Source organism: Adiantum capillus-veneris, chromosome 14, assembly GCF_014529385.1.
Source record: "Adiantum capillus-veneris isolate H3 chromosome 14, ASM1452938v2, whole genome shotgun sequence".
NCBI lineage: Eukaryota > Viridiplantae > Streptophyta > Polypodiopsida > Polypodiales > Pteridaceae > Adiantum > Adiantum capillus-veneris.
Window position 1 is genome coordinate 125,103,051 of NC_140944.1, and position 21,031 is coordinate 125,124,081.

At 44.5% G+C, this 21,031-nt stretch overlaps 1 protein-coding gene across 1 annotated transcript in view; it reads right to left on the reverse strand.

Moving 5' to 3' along the window:
• Window positions 1–531: 531 nt before the first annotated feature.
• LOC147443084 (uncharacterized) overlaps window positions 532–21,031 on the reverse strand; it is a 68,920-nt gene continuing 48,420 nt past the window's right edge. Inside the window, exons 5-17 of the mRNA XM_086529015.1 lie at window positions 18,002–18,069; window positions 17,722–17,788; window positions 17,537–17,635; window positions 3,172–3,254; window positions 3,009–3,089; window positions 2,892–2,927; window positions 2,768–2,829; window positions 2,456–2,551; window positions 2,084–2,118; window positions 1,835–1,990; window positions 1,438–1,538; window positions 1,241–1,350; window positions 532–1,155 (exon numbers count right to left, since the gene is read on the reverse strand). Coding sequence (XP_086385141.1) covers window positions 1,094–1,155; window positions 1,241–1,350; window positions 1,438–1,538; window positions 1,835–1,990; window positions 2,084–2,118; window positions 2,456–2,551; window positions 2,768–2,829; window positions 2,892–2,927; window positions 3,009–3,089; window positions 3,172–3,254; window positions 17,537–17,635; window positions 17,722–17,788; window positions 18,002–18,069 — 1,056 coding nt within the window. The 3' untranslated portion in view covers window positions 532–1,093. The remainder of the gene's footprint in view (window positions 1,156–1,240; window positions 1,351–1,437; window positions 1,539–1,834; window positions 1,991–2,083; window positions 2,119–2,455; window positions 2,552–2,767; window positions 2,830–2,891; window positions 2,928–3,008; window positions 3,090–3,171; window positions 3,255–17,536; window positions 17,636–17,721; window positions 17,789–18,001; window positions 18,070–21,031) is intronic.

Genomic DNA, 21,031 nt, shown 5'->3' on the forward strand with positions numbered 1-21,031 from the left:
AAGCTTGTGATCGTCTAATATACACATCTTTCAATCATCAATAACAGATCTTGGTTGGCCAAAGGTGTCGAAAGCTACAAATGGCTTGCTTCTTTGACAAATCAACAACATACTTGTGGGTGTCTTGTGTAAGGGATTACTCTTTATTGTTCTCTCTCTCTCTCTCTCTCTCCATCTATTTCTAGAAATGTATTGACACCTTTTTCCTTACTAGGTTAAGTAACAAGGAAGCTACAATTGTCTTCCAACTACAATCTTTGCAAATGACCAATGACTACATACATCAACTAACATTTATGACTAGCCCACATCTAAAGAATGATGTTCATATCAACAGGATTAACAAAGATGGAATGTGGAGACAACATACTTGACGGCAAAGTTAAGCTTTATTATGCATTATAACTCAAATAATGCCTAGTTTGGCATCGGATCTTGCAATTGAATTTAAATGCCTAATTCTGGATCTTGAACAAGCTTGACCTTGCAATTGCATTTGAAATCTTCTACCTGCCCCTCTCTTCTTCTCTTAACAACGTGCTTAGTACTTGAGGCTTCATAGAGATCATTGGTTGGATGGTGAGATGAAAATTCCGAAATCAAGAACATGCTTTGCAACAAAAGCAACTAAACACAAACATAACCCACGTGGGATGCCTCCGCTGCTTTCACAAAGTGCCCTGCTTTCATACAATGGTGCAATTTTATAGAGTAGAAAGCATAAATTGTATGTTTATAGAGAAATGAATGCCTCTTAATATGCTTCTGCTTATAACATCGTCAAGAAGATTGTTTTGAAGGACTTGATCTCATTATGATGCTGACTTGAGGAATTCATATGGCTGGCTACAAATGTTTTGTACAGACTGTTTAGGAGATGGACCTTGCATTCATCACCACACTCATGGAAGCAAGGTGAAAATGTCCTGCTCTCCTTGAAATTGGGCCGAAACACTGCTCTATCGCATTGCAATTTTTGAGAGACAGTTTCCAGCACCATATTTTGGAAGCAGCATTCATCTCTATAGAGGCTCTTGAAGTTGTGCTTGGAATTGTGTAAAAGAAGAATCCAGCTAGACACTAGTAGCAAGTTCTAATGCAGCATCTTAGAATTATCATAGGCCTCATACTCCTCTATCAAATCCTCTAGACTTCCTGCTTCACACAACAAAGAGTAAAAATCACTGTCATTCACCCTTCATAAACCCAAGCATACCAATATAGAAGAAAACATGTATACCTAATGCCACTTTAAACATTTCGAGATCCATGTACTCAGCATAGTGATGAACATACACTCGCTTCCTAAACAGCTTCTTGAATGCCTTTTTCATGCGTTTAAATGGGCTTCTGCATACATTTTTTATAAACACTTTTGAGAGCAACCATAAGCATACCAGCACATTCCTTAACATACTAGTTTAATGCAATGCATACCGGATGCAAGTGTTATTTGCTAAGCATAAAAGAGCCTGAGGAGCATGCAGAGGAGGGCGAAAACAATGGCCAATCTTAAAACCTTCTGGATTCCAGTGGACCTGCCATTAGGAATAAAACCATATCATGAATTAACAATGTACATGGATAAATAATGAGAAGGTGCACAAATAAGGATGCAAACATTTTAGTCAAAGTAGTTACACAGATGAGAAACTTGTAATGTAATTTGGGTATCTGCATGTGCTTGAGTGCGCACATGCATGAGTGCGCATTTTGCACACATTCTTGTACATGCAAGCTCATAGGTTTGTGCGTGCACTGTGCACGGGCATGCAAATGTGTGCATGTCTGCAACCACTTCAGAAAACATAGGTGCAAAAACATTCAGACCCACCATTTTCATTCGCTGCCTTAAAAGGGATATATTGTGGGTCAAGTCTGAAACATTACTTGGGCTCCCTCTCAATAGAAAGGCGGATGCCAAATAAGTGCAAGCAAGAGGATTTGCCTTGATAAGCTGATTCTTTCGTAAGATGGCCTCGGCAAAGAGCTGTGGTAATAAAGATAGCTCAGTTATACAGAAAAGAAAACAGCTTAGTGATCAATAGTGTTTCTTGAAGGACATTAATAGAAGCAGTGAAACCTGGTTGAAGGTGGACGATTGTTGCCCTGCAGTGCCTGCACTAATCAGGAAAATTAAAATGAGACCAAGTGGTGGATCTTCAATTTCAAGAACACGACGGAGTTTCTAGTTTGTGCCATGGAGTGCAGTTTCTTGTATACTGCACTGAGGAGCACCCACAGTAGAGAACATGTGAGCTGGAAGGTTCAAAACCAAACCTTCATTCCCCGTGGCACCTAAAAGCGCACTACAAAAAATGATCTAGCTTGGAGAGAAAAGCTTCACTTCTACTTAACCCTTCTGTTGTGGATTAAAGTGGGTTCATAAACACCAAAAGGTACTAGCAATTGTTACAAGTGCAATTGCAGAAATGCGTACTAGAATATAACTTACTAGGAAAACTGGTACGTAGTGCCGGAGACATACTGGACACCAGAAAGTGTAATTTTGGAGAAGGCACAAGATTTGTTGTTATTTCATTCAGGTCCACTTGTTGCAACATGCCAACACCAAAAAAAAAAATCAGAGGCTTTAGCAAATTGCCAATGAAAAACAGGCATGTCAAGTTTCTGGCATGTGTATTGTTTAAATGAACTAGCTCCATTTTAACTGTTTACAGACCGCTATGAGCTTATCATTTTAGTAAAGACGTGTATATAAACCATGTTAATAAAGCTTGAGATTTACAACAAGTAGTATTCTTACCATTCAGAGATCCATCAAACCGAACAGAGCTAGTTAAATGCAAGAGAAGATTGGCAACAATCCTGTTCATTTCATTGAAACCTTTGCCTAACGAGTGTTTCTTGTTCTGTGATGCTTTAGACACATGTAATGTAGGACTTTTGGATTTTTCCACTTCCACCTTACTTTCAAGAAGAGAATAGTTTAGTAAACAGATTAGAGCTATTTTTTCTTTTTAGTGGTTGGTTGTGCATGAACTCACTCTAGGATATCGCCTAGTGCTTGATTCTCTATGGGCAAAACACAGTCAGAATATTCTATCAAGCTCCTCACAGCAAGCAGGCTGCAAAAAAAGAGGGACCATGAGCAACAGCAGAATTGCATCACTAGTAACCAGAATATTTATGTGTTAAAAAATAACCTGCCTATTATAAGGAGATGTTACAACATCATCATCTTTGGAGGGGAATACAGGAATAGAGATGCATTGCACTTCGGAGTAATTGTCCTGAGTATGTTGAAAACATGTGTAAGCTTCTTCAGACCAGGTCTAGTGTGCTAGAACTAAGACTTTAAAACCGAATTTAGTTTCTAGTTAGTAAAGCCATCCAATGAATACTGAACAATGAAAATACTTCTAAACAGAAAATACTGATTTTATGTCAAGCACAGCAGATAACAAGGATGACACAAGAATCCTTTATCACATTAAAATCAACACCACTTCTTGCTCGTTGGCTTAGCTAGTAGTTCTTTGATACTTTAAAAGGATAGAGAGAGATGAAGATTATGTTAGGGAGAAGGAGAGCTATCAACACCATGATGGGTTCCAATTAACCATCTAAAGGGGCTCCCTCCCCGTTGACGGTTTCTTATTTGCTTTTGTGATGCATAAACAATGTGTACAAACGATTGTATCTTGATGCTCCTGCATTGATCGTACCTTAATAAAGACCTAACCCGATAGATGACTTGGCACCCGCTGTCTGCTCTCTCAAAATGCTTAAATCTCCTCCTAACCAAATTCTAATAGCTCCCATTCACTCCTCCTTAGAGATACCTCTTGGGCTGATGTGGGAGAGGGATAGGCATGGAGGCGATTTTCACAGAGGATGTTGGGTCCATTTGTGATCGAGACTCCGGCAAGGAGGTCAGAGGGGAGCTTCAGTTGTGGCCAAGGCCGCACGCATACCTACTGTGCAGGTTCTTGTACGAGACACACTCCCTCGCAAAGGTGATATTGTTGCCTCGTGCGAGCAGGGGTTGGATCAGACTGAGTGTGGAGTATTCGGGTCTCCCGAATCATTGCTTCATTTGCAAGCAAATGGGCCGCTTAGCAAAGGCTTGTCCTCACAAGAGATCTCGACCCACAGTGCATGCGCAGCCTCCCAAGGTTGAGCATGCCCAGCAGACAGATACCCAAGACACACAGGCTGGTACCTCGACAAAGGCCAGCGATCAGACAACAGACAGTTGGTAGCAGGTGCCTGGCCGCCGCCGACAAGGACAGGCTCGCCACACTGCTCGCCTTGGTGGCCGTACTAGCAGTAGCAACAAACTCCTCTAGAGTGGCTTCAGGTCGGAGACTCTCTGAGTTTTGTTGAGAAGTCTTAGGAAGAGCCTTCTCTACCCACTTCTTGACCATAAATTCACTTGGTTGCTCCGAAAGCTTAGGGACAGAGACTTTGTTTTGGTCATAAGTTTTGCAAAAGTCTCATTGGGCTGGAGCATCAGGTAGGCCAACTCATACAGAACCTTCTCTTGGAAGTCACCTAGTCTAAAAGCTCCACAGAACTGCTTTCGTAAGGTGGCCCAAGTCATAAAGTGGTTCTCTACAAACTGACTGTACCATTTATCTGCTAATCAATCCAAGGTGGATGGAAAGAGTACTAGGTAGGCGTCTTCTCAGTTGAGGCCATGACCCCTACAGAGGGAAACAAATCTCCAAGCATGGTCGTCAGCATCCTCTGTGGAGAGACCTTTGAAAGTTGGAATGTTAGGTGCAGCGGAATGAATGTTTGCGCTTTGCTCAAGATGAGTGCTTGAACAGTGCTCAAGGTTCCTTATGTTCTTATGGAAGGGAGAGCCTTCCGTTCTTAATGAGAGAATGCTATGATCACAAACAAAGTGAATGCACACTATGCGTGCAAGTGTATGACACTGAGAGATAGAGAGAGAAGAGAGATACGACACCAGAGACGTTGTAAAACCCTCCTCCGAAGGCCCCACTCTCGTCGGCGAGAGTGGTCTACTATTGATTGCACAATCTGGTACAATGGGAATGCATGTGACTGATGCAAGTCTAGGCTATGTCGGCGATGACGACGGGGATGACGAGACCGACACTAGGGCTGAAATCTGCAATCTTTCTGCTGCTGTCCAAAAACGCTATGGGCTGAAATCTGCGACTAGTCCAAAAACGTTGATTTTGGGGCTCTTTTCTGCGGGTCTTTGTCGCTGAAAATCTGCAGGTTTAGAGCTGAAAACTGAGGTGTCTTTTGGCTAAAAACTGATAGTCTTTTTGGCCCGAATCTGCTACATTCCCAAGGGCTGATCTTCATGGTTCTTTAATGATAACGCAGCATTGCTGAATCTACAAGGCTGAATTTCTGCAGCTACTCTGTCCAAGACCAAAAACGCTAGGCATGCAAAGCCTGCTGGCGATGGGACTTGCAAAAACGCTAGGCTTGGAAACAGTCCTTGCTGTGGAATCTTGCAGAAAGCGCCAAGGCTGAGGTTTGATGAAAAACGCTAGGAAATGGATCTTGCTCACGGGAATCGCTAGATGATGAAGTTCTTGCTTGGAGGGAAGTACCACCAAGGGTCTTGTTGAGAAGTTGCCTGCTGAGCTTGGCTCCTGTTGCCTCTTCTGCCATTTAGTGCTGACTTTGGTTTGCTTATATCTTTTCTTACCCAAATTGCCCTACCTGCTTTTGTTGGAAAGTCACTTAAATTAATAAGTGAAAAATGCCAAAAACAGGTAAAATAGGCTAAATGCACCGGAAAATTTCCCTAATGGATTCTGATGGGAATACTTATGATCATGTTGTGTGCAACCAGAGGATATGCATCTATACTAAGTGAGTGGGCATGCACGGTCTACGAATAGACTCACAAAAGTGTTAGATCACTTCTAAATCTAGACTGACTGGACTGACTGAACCCTGATCATGCTGTAATTTGTCCACGGACGCAGGGTTGGATGTGTCACGTGACATCCCCTCCTTTTCAAAGTGAGATACTGGTACCAAACTGTATGGCGTCGAGGGAGATCGCCAATAGCATCCGTAATCCTGGAAGGGACTCTTCGCCGGCCCACTCTGATGTGTGGGTCGTGTGGTACTTGAACTTCATAAAGGTCTGCAACGCTTGCTTCTTCGGGCCGTGCCGAAAGCGACACAAAGTCTTCTGAAGCTCCTTCAATGCTTCAACTTCGTCGAGAGTCATGCTTCTTTCTTCTTCAAGAATCTCCATGGCTGAAAATTCCTGAAACCACTTCCAACACAAAAACATGAACATACCTATTCCATGTAAAGTGACTGGAAAAAATCTTGTCTTTCTCAAAGACTCTGCATGCAATGTAGATGAACAAATAGACACATGCAAACAATGAAATCGAATCTCTCTTTTGATCTAGAGCAATCAACTGTGGCAATTCACAATGGAAATGCGCATGCTTGGTGCTCATACTTTCATGTGCTCTTTCTACAAATGTGTCATGCCAAGGAAGAGACAGGGAATGTGATGTCCTTGAATGCATACTTTTCAGCTTTTCATGGACAATCCGTATACATTCGTGCTCATTCATGAGTGAAACGTGCTCAACGTACAATATGTCATGCCTAGGAAAAGAGATCACATAAAGATACTGACTAAAATATAGGAAACGATCACGAATGAAACACTCGAACAATGCGTGCGTATCAATCATGCGAGCACGTAATACTTCCTGTAATGGTTCTTTGGACCTAGGCTCGCGAGCCAAGATCGGTTCTTCCTGAATGATCGAATCTACAACGAGGTTAGCTTCGCTAAAAAAAGCATCCACTAACACATAATCCTTGTGAACAATCACATCATCTTCATGCAACTCATCATGCTTGTGAGAAATCACGTCTTGATCATGCAAATCATCATGCTTGTCAGTGTCATCCAAATCATCATGCAAATCATTGTCATTCAAATCATCATGCTTATCATTTTCAATCAAATCATCATCATGCTTCTCATAATCATGCAAATCTTGTGTGTCATGCTTGGGAGAAGAAGAGACTGAGAGAGTCTCCTTTTCCCGATTCTCTTGCATCGGTGCCTGCACTTGAGAAAAACGTCGCAAGAACTCTTGCATGCGTCGCTCGCTCTGTTCTTGTCTTACCTTTCTTTCTGCTTCTCTTTCTGCTTTGGCTTCTGCGCGTCTGCGTTTCATTTCTGTCATTCTTGCTGCATTTCTTGCTTCGCGTTCTAAATTCTGTTCCAGAAACATCAGCCCCAACTCCTCCATTGGAGTTAGTGCAATCTTTGTCGTAGATGGGGAGGGGGAGGGTCGGAAAAACCTCCTGGTTTCTTCACCTCTCTCATGCTCATCACCTCCAAGCGAAGTATCCATTCCGCTTCGAGTGATGACCATCCTGAAGTCGTGGGTTCTTGTGGGTTCTTAAGTTCACGAGGAACTTGGGTTCTTGCGGCTCTTGAGTTCTTGAGGGTTCTTGAGTTCTTGAGGTTTTCTTTCGCTTGCAAACCATGTTTAAGAAGGATCTTCCCTTCACCCGAGTTCTACTCCTTTCCGCGGGCGCACCCCTTGGCGGCCTTGCGCTCACACCAAGGTTGCTTTTTCCCACCTCACGTCGATTGGCCGACCGCTAAGTGCACGGTCCGCTCTCAATGAGTGAAAAGAGCCACAAGGGGAGGTTGGACAAGCCCTTCTTTCTTGGGATTCTTGTCACTCTTCAAAAACACGATTAGGAATCGACACGCCCAAGCGAACTTGAGTTCGTGCGACCTCAACAAGGAAAAAAAAATTATGTGGTTCTTGTGGTTCTTTCCTTGAGTGATACAGAACACTGCCAAAGCTCTGATACCAATGTTAGGTGCAGCAGAATGAATGTTTGCACTCAAGATGAGTGCTCCGAACTGTCCTCAAGGTTAGTTTTGTTCTTATGGAAGGGAGAGCCTTCCGTTCTTAATGAGAGAATGCTATGATCACAAACAAAGTGAATGGACATTGTGCGTGCAAGTGTATGAGACTGAGAGATAGAGAGAGAAGAGAGATACGACACCAGAGACGTAAAACCGTCCTACGAAGGCCCCACTCTCATCAGCGAGAGTGGTCTACTATTGATTGCACAATCTGGTACAATGGGAATGCATGTGACTGATGCAAGTCTAGGCTATGTCGGCGATGACGAGGCCGATACTAGGGCTGAAATCTGCAATCTTTCTACTGCTGTCCAAAAACGCTATGGGCTGAAATCTACGACTAGTCCAAAAACGCTGATTTTGAGGCTCTTTTCTGTGGGTCTTTGTCGCTGAAAATCTGCAGGTTTAGGGCTCAAAACTGAGGTGTCTTTTGGCTGAAAACTAATGGTCTTTCTGGCCCAAATCTGCTACATTCCTAAGGCCTGATCTTGATGGTTCTTTAATGATGAAAACGCAGCATTGTTGAATCTACAAGGCTGAATTTCTACAGCTACTCTATCTTGGACCAAAAACGCTAGGCATGCAAAGCCTACTGGCGATGGGACTTGCAAAAACGCTAGGCTTGGAAACAGTCCTTGCTGTGGAATCTTGCAGGAAGCGCCAAGGCTGAGGTTTGATGAAAAACCCTAGGGAATGATCTTGCTCACGGGAATCGCTAGATGATGAAGTTCTTGCTTGGAGGGAAGTACCGCCAAGGGTCTTGTTGAGAAGTTGCCTACTGAGCTCGGCTCCTGTTGCCTCTTCTGCCATTTAGTGCTAACTTTGGTTTGCTTATATATAATCTTACCCAAATTGCCCTACCTACTTTTGTTGAAAAGTCACTTAAATTACTAAGTGAAAAATGCCAAAAATAGATAAAATAGGCTAAATGCACTGGAAAATTCCCCTGATGGAATCTGATGGATTCTGATGGAATACTTATGATCATGCTGTGTGCAACCAGAGGATATACATCTATACTAAGTGACTAGGCATGCACTGTCTACGAATAGACTCACAAAAGTGCCAGATCACTTCTAAATCTAGACTGACTGGACTGACTGAACCCTGATCATGTTGTAGCTTGTCCACGGACACATAGGGTTGGATGTGTCACGTGGCATGGAAACTTGATGTTCACCTTAGCCAAAACGCTTGTGAGCTCCTCCATGGCCGTCTGCGAAGGAGCCTGCTGCTCAATAGCTTGCTATAACACAATGGGCGAGAACTTTAATTGGGGAAGGTGACTAGGGAGGTGTAGAACTGGTTGAGGGAATGGAGGTAGCCACGTGAGAAGGTAGGGATAATGGGGCTGGTGGACTTCTACTTGACACAAAGGGCAGACGCATTCTGTGGTAGTACTTCAGAGGAATTAGTAGTGGGCTTTGTCGCTCTTTTGACTGTCTTCTATGTGGCATGCAGTAACCAGAAGCCTACTCAAGCTTTGGGCACGAAGACCGTTAACTTACTGAACATTGGTCTAGACTCCACTAGGCCAAGGCGAGTGATTAGACCACCTGGCTAGGCCTGGACGAGAGACGACTAGACCAAGACGAGAAACTAGACAAGCAAGTCGAGGACTAAGCAAGTCGAGGGCAAACTGGACGAGACCAAGCTCAAGCAAGCCCAGACCAGTCGAAACCAGCACACTAGTACAGGAGAGCTTAAACTAGGTAGCTCCTTCACTCAACTTTCGAAGGAGTGAGACTTCAATTGAGGTCCCATTGGGTGTGCCAAAAATCAGAGCACCTGTAGCGAAGGAAATGTGTCGTGCTCTCTACAGTGGGTGCTCCTCAATGTGCGTGAAATCTCACTCCAACATAATGAAAACAATGAAAACGATGAACAACAGAGCAAACACAGTGACTCAACAGTAGAACCTGAACAGCATGGGACTCCACTAACTAAAATGAACTAGTATAGACTCTGGCATGGCAACACACTCAGATCTAAGCCCAAAACTCACAGGTACAATGGGGGTGTCGAGGCTCAAATGTGCAAGGATGGTGCAGACGTGTTGTGCCTGAGCTCAAGACGCTAGACTCAAGACACTCGACCATACAAAGTAGATGTTGATAATAATGTCTGACGACTAGAACCAACCATGTTGGGTTAAAGGCCCAAATAACCCCTTTTTGTACATTTTTATACTTTGTCCCTGGACACATTTTTTTAAAGTCACTTATAAGAAAAATGGGAAAACCCAAAACTCACTTATTGAGTTGCACTCCGCCTCGTGCTTCTTGCCCCAATCCTGCACTACATCGCGACGCGCACCTACCGATACCTTCTGATTCGCGCTTTCAATTGGCTCATCTGCGCAGTCTGCTGGACAGCGAGTTAAAATTGCTCTCCCGCAATCAATTTCGCTTCCATCGCGAAGCCCCTTGCTTCCGGAGTTGAAAAGGTCACCAAAACTGCCAAAACAACCCAAAACAGGCTGTTTTTAGGTCCAAACGGGTTATTTACAGGTTATAATAAGTCAAACGTAGGTGCACCAAAGTTGTGGGATAACATGTATTGATGTTTGTCGTGACAAATTGAGTGAAAAGCTGAATACAGGTGCTTGAAATTGCACTTTTCAACTGAAATTTCAGATTTGGACAGTTTTATGTAAAGAAATTGTGGTCTATCGTATGCAAAGTCTTGTGGTTGCTCCTATTTGCTGAAATTTTCAGCATATTGCATCTCTCTTTTATACACACTTGTGGTTGATTCGTCTTCCGCATCTGACACTAAAAGTTTGATGGAAATCAAGAACGCATGCAAGGTATCCTTTCCTTAAAGGATTGTGAAGATACATTGGAAGAGAATAAGCCGCCAGGTTTGTCTGACAAAGAGTGGGCCAAGTTGAATAAGAAGGCTATGGCCTACATCAAAATGGCTATCAATGATGACATTTTGACGGACATCGAGCATTTGGACTCTGCTTATGCAATATGGCAAAAGCTAAAATCCAATTATGAAAATACAACGCCTGTGAACCAGGTGCATTTGATGCGAAAGTTGGTGAATATGCAGCTTGATGACTCGAAGTTGAGTGCTTTTACAGGTGTGTTAAGTCAATTGCAGGACAGTGGGCTTCAGCAATTCGATGATAAGTTGAAAGCTATTTTCTTGCTTATGACATTGCCAGATACTTGGGAAACCTTGGTTGTCTCCTTGAGCAACAGTCCCACCCTCACGTATGACGGTGTGAGAGGATCTATTCTCAATGAAGAGATTAGACGCAAGTCTAGTGGGGAAGGTGGCAGTTCTGCCCACAATGCAAGAGGTAGAAATCAAAAGCATGATGCGGGCAACAGGACTCAAAATAGAAGTAAGAGCAAGACAAAGGATAAGGATGTCACTTGTTATCAATGTGGTAGAAAGGGACACAAGAAACCCGATTGCAGGTATTTCAAGAAAGAGCAGGGAAGGAAGAAGGAAACGCAAGATAAGAAAAAGAAAGATTAAAGGGGAAAAATCAGCAGGTGATTCCTCTAGGGATGCTGAGAATGTAAATGTATCCTCTAGTGTGGTCATTGAGGAGTTGTCAGACGTTGAGGAAATCTTGGTTGCGGCTTCATGCCCCTCATATTTGGTGATAGTTAATGCAGAAGACATGCTTATCCCGAAGAAAGATGTCATTGATGCATTGCTCAGTGCTAATGATGGCCTATCCCAATCATGGATAGTGGATTCTGGTGCTTCATTCCAAGTGACTCCATCTTTGGAGTGTTTTGCTACATATGTTGCAGGCAATTATGGCAAGGTGTACCTTGGTGATACTTTTGCTTGCAATATTGAGGGAATGGGTACTATGCGTTTGGCTCTTAACAATGGTCAAGAGCTTGTGTTAAATGATGTCAGGTTTGTACCTGGCATTAAGAAAAGTTTGCTATCTGTTGGCCAGTTAGATGCACATGGTTATACTACCATCTTTGTTGGGGTTCATGGAAGTTGCTTAAGGGCTCTATGCTTGTTGCAAAAGGGCCTAAAAGAGGTACTTTGTACTATCTTCGATGTAAAGCTTTGCATAGCAAGTTTCTTGCTGTTGCTGAAGTTGCTTCACACACAGAATTGTGACATAAGAGACTTGGCCATATGAGCCAAACGGGTATTGATGTGCTTTCCTCTCTGAAGAGAGTTGATGTAAAAGGCAAAAACTTGGATTTTTGTAACGATTGTCTTTATGGAAAGCAAAAGAAATCTTCTTATTACTCTGGTGTCTCTCGCAAAGCTAATCCTCTTGTTCTTGTTCACTCCGATGTATGCACTATGCCTGTTAAGTCTTTTGGTGGTGCATTGTATTTTGTTACATTCATTGATGACTGTACTAGGAAAGGATGGGTACATTTGTTGAAAAGTAAGAGTGAAACTTTTAATGCTTTTAAGAAGTTTCATGCTTTTGTCGCTACGCAAAAGAGTACTAAGCTTAAATGTCTCAGATCTGATAATGAAGGAGAGTATGTATCTGTTGAATTTCAGCGTTTTTGTAATGAAAATGGGATTAAAAGGGAGTTGACAACCTCTTATAATCCGTCCTCTAATGGTGTGGCTGAGAAGTATAATCGTACTTTATGCGAGAGAGTGCATTGCATGTTGTCCACCGCTAATCTTTCCCAAGAGTTTTGGGGGGAGGCATTGAAAACTGCAGTTCATATTTGCAATCGCTCTCCTAATAGTACGCTGAAAAATGAATTCCAGAAGAGGTTTGGTCTGGCAAACCTGCCTCTTATGATCATTTGAGAGTATTTGGCTGCGAAGCTTTTGTTCATGTATGCAATGACTTGAAAACAAAGCTTGATATGAAGTCCATTAAAGGAGTTTTCCTAGGTTATGGGGAAGAAGGTGAAATGGGCTATAGAGTGTGGTTTCACAGTTTAGAAAGGTAATACGCAGCGAAGATGTAGTGTTCAATGAAGCAAAATTGCTTAAGAATTCTACAAAATCTGATGCTGACAAGAAAACAGTCAGATTTCAGCCTTCCGTGCCACCCATTGATGTTAAAAAAGAGCCTCATGATGCATTACCGCAAGCTGAAATTGATAATCAACCCGTAAACCTTGAGCCAGAAGAGGTAGGACATGATTTTGATGCTCCTAATGAGGATGGACAGCCACCTAAATTGGCTGAAAATGAGTTTCCTTATGATGTAGAACCGTTGCCTGAGAATGTAGATCATTGGGTACACAGGTCAACTCGTTTGAGAAGGCAACCGCAGAGATTTAACCCCTCTTTGGATCATGTAATGTTGACAGATGAGGGTGAACCTCTTACATATAAAGAGGCCAAATCATGTGAGTCAAGCAGTAAGTGGGAGCTTGCGATGCAAGAGGAAATGAAATCCTTGTATGCAAATGATACTTGAAATCTTGTGCCATTGCCTAAAGGGAGAAAGGCTCTTCCTAACAAATGGGTATACAAGATTAAGATAGTGGATGAAAAACCCAAGTACAAGGCAAGATTGGTTGCAAAAGGATATGCACAGAAAGAAGGAATTGATTTTCAAGAAATCTTTTCTCCTGTTGTAAAGCTTACAACTTTACGTGTCCTTTTTGCTCTCGTTGCGGTGCTTGATTTGCAATTGAATCAAATGGATGTAAAGACAACGTTTTTGCATGGTGACATTGAAGAGGACATATACATGAAACAGCTTGAAGGTTTTGTAGTTCCTACACGCGAGGAACTTGTATGCAAACTGAAAAGGGCTCTGTATGGTTTGAGACAATCATCACGACAGTGGTATAAGAAGTTTGACACTTTTATGATGTCTCAAGGCTTTAAACGCAGCCATGCAGATCATTGTTTGTATACGAAAAGGGATGAAGATGGTGGTCCCATCATTCTTGTTCTGATGACATGTTGCTTGCCGGGAAACATAAGACTAGTCTTGATGCTCTAAAACATAAGCTAAATTCAGCATTTGCTATGAAGGATTTGGGTGATGCAGAGCATATTTTGGGCATGCGTATTAAAAGAGATAGAAAGCTGAAATTGTTGTTTTTATCTCAAGAAAGGTACATTGCAAAAGTACTTGACAGATTTAATATGGCTGATGCTAAGTCTCTTGGGGTACCTTTACCTCCATACAGTAAGCTTAGCAAAGCAGATTGCCCAAAGGATGAGGTGGCATTGAAAGCAATGAAGGGAATCCCTTATGCATCAGCTTGGGGTTCTCTTATGTATGCTATGGTTGACACTCGTCCCGACATTGCTTATGCAATGGGAGTTGTTAGTCGATACATGTCGAATCCTGGCAAAGCGCATTGGGAAGTCGTCAAATGCATTCTGCGATATTTGAAAGGTACACAATCAAAGTGTATCTGTTATGGAAAAAGTGACTTAAAGTTGCAGGGATATTGTGATGCAGACATGGCAGGTGACATGGATACCAGGAAATCTACCAGTGGATATGTATTTGCCATTGCTGGTGGTGCAGTCTCTTGGTGTTCTAGGTTATAGAAAATTGTGGCATTGAGTACTACTGAGACTGAATATATTTCAGCCACAGAGGCTTCAAAAGAGGCTATTTGGTTAGACAGATTTGCAAAAGAACTTGGCATGCCTGCTCATACACCCGTGTTGGGTTGTGATAGCCAGAGTGTTGTCTATTTAGCCAAAAATGCCATGTTTCATGCGCGTACCAAACACATAGATGTGCGGTACCACTTTATACGATAGGTATTGGAGGATGGTCTAGTCACCTTGACTAAGATCCATACACAGGATAACCCTGCAGATGTTCTCACCAAGAGTCTTTCTAAGGCTCAACATGAGCATTGCATACAGCTGGTGGGAGTTGGTTAACTTCAACGCGTCATTTATGCCTTTAAGTGGGAGGTTGTTGGGTTAAAGGCCTAAATAACCCCTTTTTGTACATTTTTATACTTTGTCTAGGTTCAATATTTTTAAAGTCACTTATAATAAAAGTGGGAAAACCCAAAACTCACTTAGTTTCCCCCAAAAACGTGAGCTCTCTCCCTCTCCCTGCTTCGATCCCTAGCGCTTCCTCTTTGTTGCACTCCGCCTCCTGCTTCTTGCCCCAATCCTGCACTACATCGCGACGCGCACCTACCGGTACCTTCTGCTTTGCGCTTTCACCCCCCCCCCCCCACATATGTATCTCCTAAGGAGCCACACAGCTAGCAGATATCCCAATCCAGCTAAGCCTATCTCCAAACTGAGGTGGTGGTGATCTCGCCACGGTGTCCACTAGACCACCATCCCTATCACTTGCCATCTTGTCATTGCCAAAGCGAAAGTCCTTGCACTGTGAACTTTAGCCCAACTTAACTAACTTTCTGTCCCATGCCCGTGACATTGTAGCCCTGCTACAGGAGCAGCTCTTCGGACTCTGCGGTATTTTAAGCAACCATGTCACTAGCCATTCACTATACAACTGGAGGTATAGACTCCAAGATCATTCTACGAGGATGGAGTGATTCAAATTGGGTTGGAGATCTGGATGGACGACGATCGACTACAGGTTGCACCTTTTCTTTTGGCTCAAGAGCAGTTTCATGGAGCAGTAAGAAACAGCCTACAATTGCCTTATCTTCCACAGAGGCAGAGTACAGGGCTGTTTGAACTTTGCAGTGATACACGTGACTCAGTGTGGTTACGGAGTCTACTTAGAAGATTGAATTTCCCTAGCAAACGACCACGATGCACTCTAGCCATTGCGAGGAACCTGGTTTTTCATACTCGGACCAAGCATATAGAGATACAGTACCATTTTGTTCATGAGAAGAACAAGGATCGCTCTATTCGACTAGAATATATGTCGACGTCAAATAACCCTGCTGATATCTTCACCAAACCTCTTCCACAAACCACATTATCCTCTCATGCCAGCTCCCTTGAACTTGTTTCCTGTCGAGAAGCTGAGAGGGGGTGTTAGAGTTCAGATTCCTTTTCGGTGGAGGCTCCAAAGAGCAGATTAGGGAGTGAGGGCTGTTATGTGACTGTGTCTGCCATGCTTGAGGTAGACGTAACTTCTTGGTGATGCATTCCACGATGTTGCCCACCCGATAGGCTGGCATGAGGCGGGACCCCTGTTCCTAGGGTTTCCTGAAGTCACAGTCTCAGGATTCTTCGTTCCTTCCCCTATAAATGTGGGTAGTATGTCACTTTAGTGACTTTACAAATTTCTCAGGTTCTTTCTCATTTTTATAAGGTCGTGGGGTTTTCTTGCTGAGTAGGGCACTTTGCTACCTTCCCTATATCAGAAGCCTTACCCCCCTTGAATGAGTTCATATCAATTGAGTGCAGAGCTTCCAACATTTGGGCCATACCCTCTCACAAGCATTTAATCCCTCTAGAGTCTTGTGTATCTGGCGTTTTCCCCTCTCTCTTGCGTTTTTCACCACCAGCATTTTCTCTCTGTCTTTGCCAGAGATCTCTCTCCCTTGCTCTAGCGCTCCCCTTCCCCTCCGTGTGGACAACCTCCTTACAGGTTCGCACATGTAGATAGCTAACCGTGCCTGTTCGGTGAGTGGTATGCGATTGAAGGTCTTTTTCGAGGAGATCTATAGCAATAAATCTGAGATCCATTGGCTGTCCGGTCCCAAGAGGAGGTTTGCTCGTGGTCACAGACGAGATCATCATCCAAATCACCCTTTTCCGCTGCACCTTTGACACAATTATCACCGATCATCATGCTCTTTTGTACTTCCTAAGAAAACCTCAGGTTGCTGACAAGGTCTCTTCCAGGAATTTGATTTTAATGGGGCATTCTCCTTCCCAATAAACATCACGTTATGGTTAATCACTCCTTAAGGATAGATTTTAGTGAGCTCGTCACAAATGCATTGAGGAAGACTTACCAGACGTTTCATCTTGAAAGTAGATGTCGCACCAGCCTGGAAAATTTCCTTTTGGCAGAGAGAATTTCGACAAGGGTATTGATTCTGTTCAAGCTATCTACAGTGAAGAATGTAGTGAAGCAACATGTGGAAGCATTTTACAAAATGATTACTTGCATCATAGGCAAATGTGTAGGCATCAATATCAGCGTTTTGTGTAACTCACTTTTCTCTTGCATGTGTCTATGAGTAAATTCAGCACAGACAGAAGACTTGTAAGAAGATTTCTGAGAACGAAAAGTTCTCCTTTCCTCTCAACCTTCTTATCCACGGGACTGATTATTTATCTCAAAAAATCAGCCCTGCAAGGCTTTATTGCGCCCCACCCCTCCCCTCCCCCCCCCCCCCCCCCCCCCTCCACTCCCCTCCCCTCCCCTCTAGCAGGAGCACCATAAATGCGATGCTTGTATCAATTTAACCATTCTTGCGTAGAAAGCCACACACACTCGGAGCTTGTCATGAAAAAGCAAGACAAATGCCTTGATCATTTGAACAAGCATGTGACCAGCGTGCCTGGAAAAGCTATGTAGATTGCCTTTCGTGGAGGCAGGGAGCTCCACCAATTTGATATGTTCCGAGGTCCTTTGATCAATATAGCACAAAATAGTGCAGATCATCATTTTTATTTTAGCCAGGAAAGGGACTACTTAAAATTAAGGTTACAATATGAGAGAAAATAGTACCGCTGCCATAGCACAATTAGGACGAGACACTAATTTAAACAAACAACTCAAGAGGACAAAAGATGACAGGGATGTTTGAGTACATTTAAAGCCTCCATGATGTAGCTACCAAGACCAGAGCCCGTTCCTCCTCCAAGGGAATGTAGCATATTGAAGTTTTGCAAAGATTCACACTTCTCTGCCTGTGTTAAGTAGCCAAATCATCTTTAGGTTCAAAAGATAAAATCTGCCATATATTTAGCAATCAATAATCAGTATCTTGCCTTACCTCAGATTGAATTTTTTCCAAAATGGCTTCACCATATTGTGGACCATAAACATCATGCCCATGTGCCCTGCCATGATATATGGTTCAAAGTTCAAAAAGCAGGGAGTAAGCTCTTCATGAATTTACTTTGAAGAAAATAAGCATGCAATTAAATAGTCATTGCTACTCCAGTAAATATGTTTCACATAGTCTTGGCGATTCGTGATGGCACCATTTCTTCCAATGTTTTCACATTAACAGCACTGAATTGATTTCTACAATATTTCAGCCAAAACATTACCAATTGTTTCCTGAACCTGAGATTCCTGTAATGCATTGTTTTGTCTTGAACAGATTTGATAAAGGCCCCTACAGTTACATTTTTATCAGCACAATATGATGAGTTCAACAAACAGTAGTCTCATCCAAAGTCTTTTTTGTTATTATTATAATACTGGTCACTCGTTATTTCAAGCCAAACATTATCTCTAAGCTCTGTTGCTTCAAGAGGAAAACATAAAGAGTAACATTAGGCATTCTGAAACGTACAAGACTTCACAGGACCCATACATATGGAACAAGCTCGCAGCTGCTGCTGTTGCGCTACCTCGCCCCCTTCACTCACCATCACCTGCACCCTCACCCCCTCCTGCGTTCGCTGCCCCCTTCCCATCTCCAGCGCGCTGCCCTGCTGCCTCCCTCTACTCTAGCTTGCTGCCTCTGCCGCCCGCTGCCTTCACTCCCAGCCCTCTCGCTGCCGCTTCCCTCCATCCTGCAAGCCGAACCCCCCCCCCCCCCCCCCCCCCCCCTTCATCCTTTCCCCTTGTTAGCTCAAGGCAAGGGTACCGCCTTTCGTCCTCGACTTGTCATCCTCTCATTTGCTCTTCCTCGGTCGCCATCGTAGCAACAGACACAGATGGAGTATTCTGCTCCGCCTCAGGGGGACTCGACGGAAGCCCCCTCGCCCGACCCCGCGGAACCCAGCTTCTGACTTTCTCTTTCGCCGACAGAGCAAGCGAGCTTAGAGGCAGAGGTGGCACGCCTTCAAGCCACCTCTGTTATCTACAAGATTCTCAGCACCGTCCCAGCAAAGGAGAGGTGCGTGATCTCCTCCAGGCCCACCTTTTAGCAAAAGTGGGCAAGATCCTCGACGTTGAGCTTCTCGGGCATGGCTATTACCACATAGAGTTTATGGCGTCCAAGGTCATTGCAATAAGCCCCCTGGCCATCTGAGCAGTTTGAGCTCATTTTTGACAGTGGCGCCATGGTTTCGACCCAGCTACCGACGTTCTTGTTGAGGAGGCAGACCTTCCCATGTCAATTTGCTTCCTGGCCTGAGGAGGGAGTACCTTTCACTCCTATCCAGGATAGGCTCAAAATTGGGACTATTCTGGAGACACCTCGCATGGTGGCCTCTGTAGCTTCCAAGGCAGATGGCATTCCCACGGTACATGTTCTCGTTCGGGACACCCACACCCTCCCGAAGGTCATTCTACTACCCCAGGTGAGTGGTGGTTGGCTCCGCCAGAGCGTGGAGTATTTAGGCCTCCCGAATCAGTGTTTCATTTGTCGTCAGATGGGCCATCTTGCGAAGGCATGTCCACAGAGGACGCCTCTACCTTCACCTCGGGCTCAGCCCCAGCATCCTAAGGTTGGTCAGCAGCAACAGACGGCGTCACAGGGTACTCACGCTGACTCACCCTCCAAACCTGGGGCTCACGCACAGGAGGATTGGCAGCATGTTCGTGGTTGACGTCTACAAGGGCCACCACGTCAGCCTGGCCCTCCGGGTGGTCGCCAGGCTCTAGGCCAGCAGCAATGGGTTCCCACACGAAACCGTTTCGACCCTCTTCAGCAGGACGAGGTCCTAGTTCCACCATCCACCTCAGCCTCACCTTCGACAACCCCCCTCCCCGCCTCGCCTCTCTTCTTCTACCGCACCCTGACCTCCCACTCCTCCATCTCCCACAACTAGCCCCCCTGCTTCCACATCTCCTCCCTTTCCTACCCCGAAGACAACCCATGGGGTAGGGCCTTCCTCGGCTGCTAGGAGATCTCTTTTGCAGGTTCAGGGCTGCCTCTTGGGCTTCCTGAACATCTATGCGCCCAATGTGGCAAGTGCACGTGCAGAGTTTTGGTCTCACATTGTAGAGTCTCTGCCGCATGCAGAGCAATGGTGCATTGGGGGTGACTTCAACATGCTAGAGGATCCCTCTGACAAGATTGGAACTGTGCACGGAGCTGAGTTGGCAGCCTGGGAGAGGCTATGTATGACTTTGAGGGTTTCAGATGTTTGGCAGCACTCTGGCTTTGTGAGGCCCCCAAACAGCTTGGCCTTCTCTCGCTCGAACTGTGGAGTGGGAGGAGTGAATCTATCTTGGATAGATTGCTTCTACGCCAGTGACCACTTATGTGACTTGGGTGGGTCAGTTTGCATCTTGGTTGGGAGCACCAGTGGTCCTCACGGTGACAGACAGACAAAGGAGGGGGAGCATTTTGCTACACATCCCTAAGAGGATCTTGTTAGACTCCGAGCTCAGAGAGCGCGTGGTGGCTCTTTGGATAGTGGGATTGGAGACTCAAGATTCTCCTACTGATAGAGTGACCTTTGGACTTGCTCAGCTTAGTTGTTTCTTTCTCCGTGAGTCTATGGCCCGCCTGGCTATAGCGAGGAGGAGGAGCAGCGTCTCCGACAGGGCGTTGCTTTCTTGCAGAGGATGCAAGAGCAACATCAAAACAATCCTTGGTTGGAGGAGTAGTTGCAGCAGGCTCGCGAAGAGCTTGCCAACATAGAGGAGAGGTGTCATGAGTTTGCTTTCCATCGATAGGCATCTCAGTGGACTCAGGTGGGTGACAAGGTGATTGGGTCTTTCTTTGAGGTAGTGGGACCTTGTCATGCACACACCAGTGTCAGCGAGTTGAGGAGACTTGACGGGTCAATTGCTTTAGAGCCAGAGGATATGCGTGCAGTTGCTACTCACTTTTACCATGACCTCCTGTCAACAGAGCCTCAGTCAAAGCGTCCGGATACATGCAGAGAGCAGGTTTGGGCACAGAGGAGATGCACCAGAGTCTTGAGCTGCCTCTCCAGCTAGAGGAGCTACAGGCGGCCCTCAGCACACTTCCCCGGGTAGTTATCCTAGTGAGGACGGTTTGACTCCCAGTTTTTTCCTGGAGTACTGAGACTTGCTGGGCCCAAACCTTTGCAACGCTTTTCAGTACATCTTGCACACAAGAGAGATGACTGACAGCATGAGAGAGGGCTTGATCTACCTCATTTCCAAGGAGGGTGGCTCCTTGGAGGAGATTTGATAGTGGTGGCCCATCACCA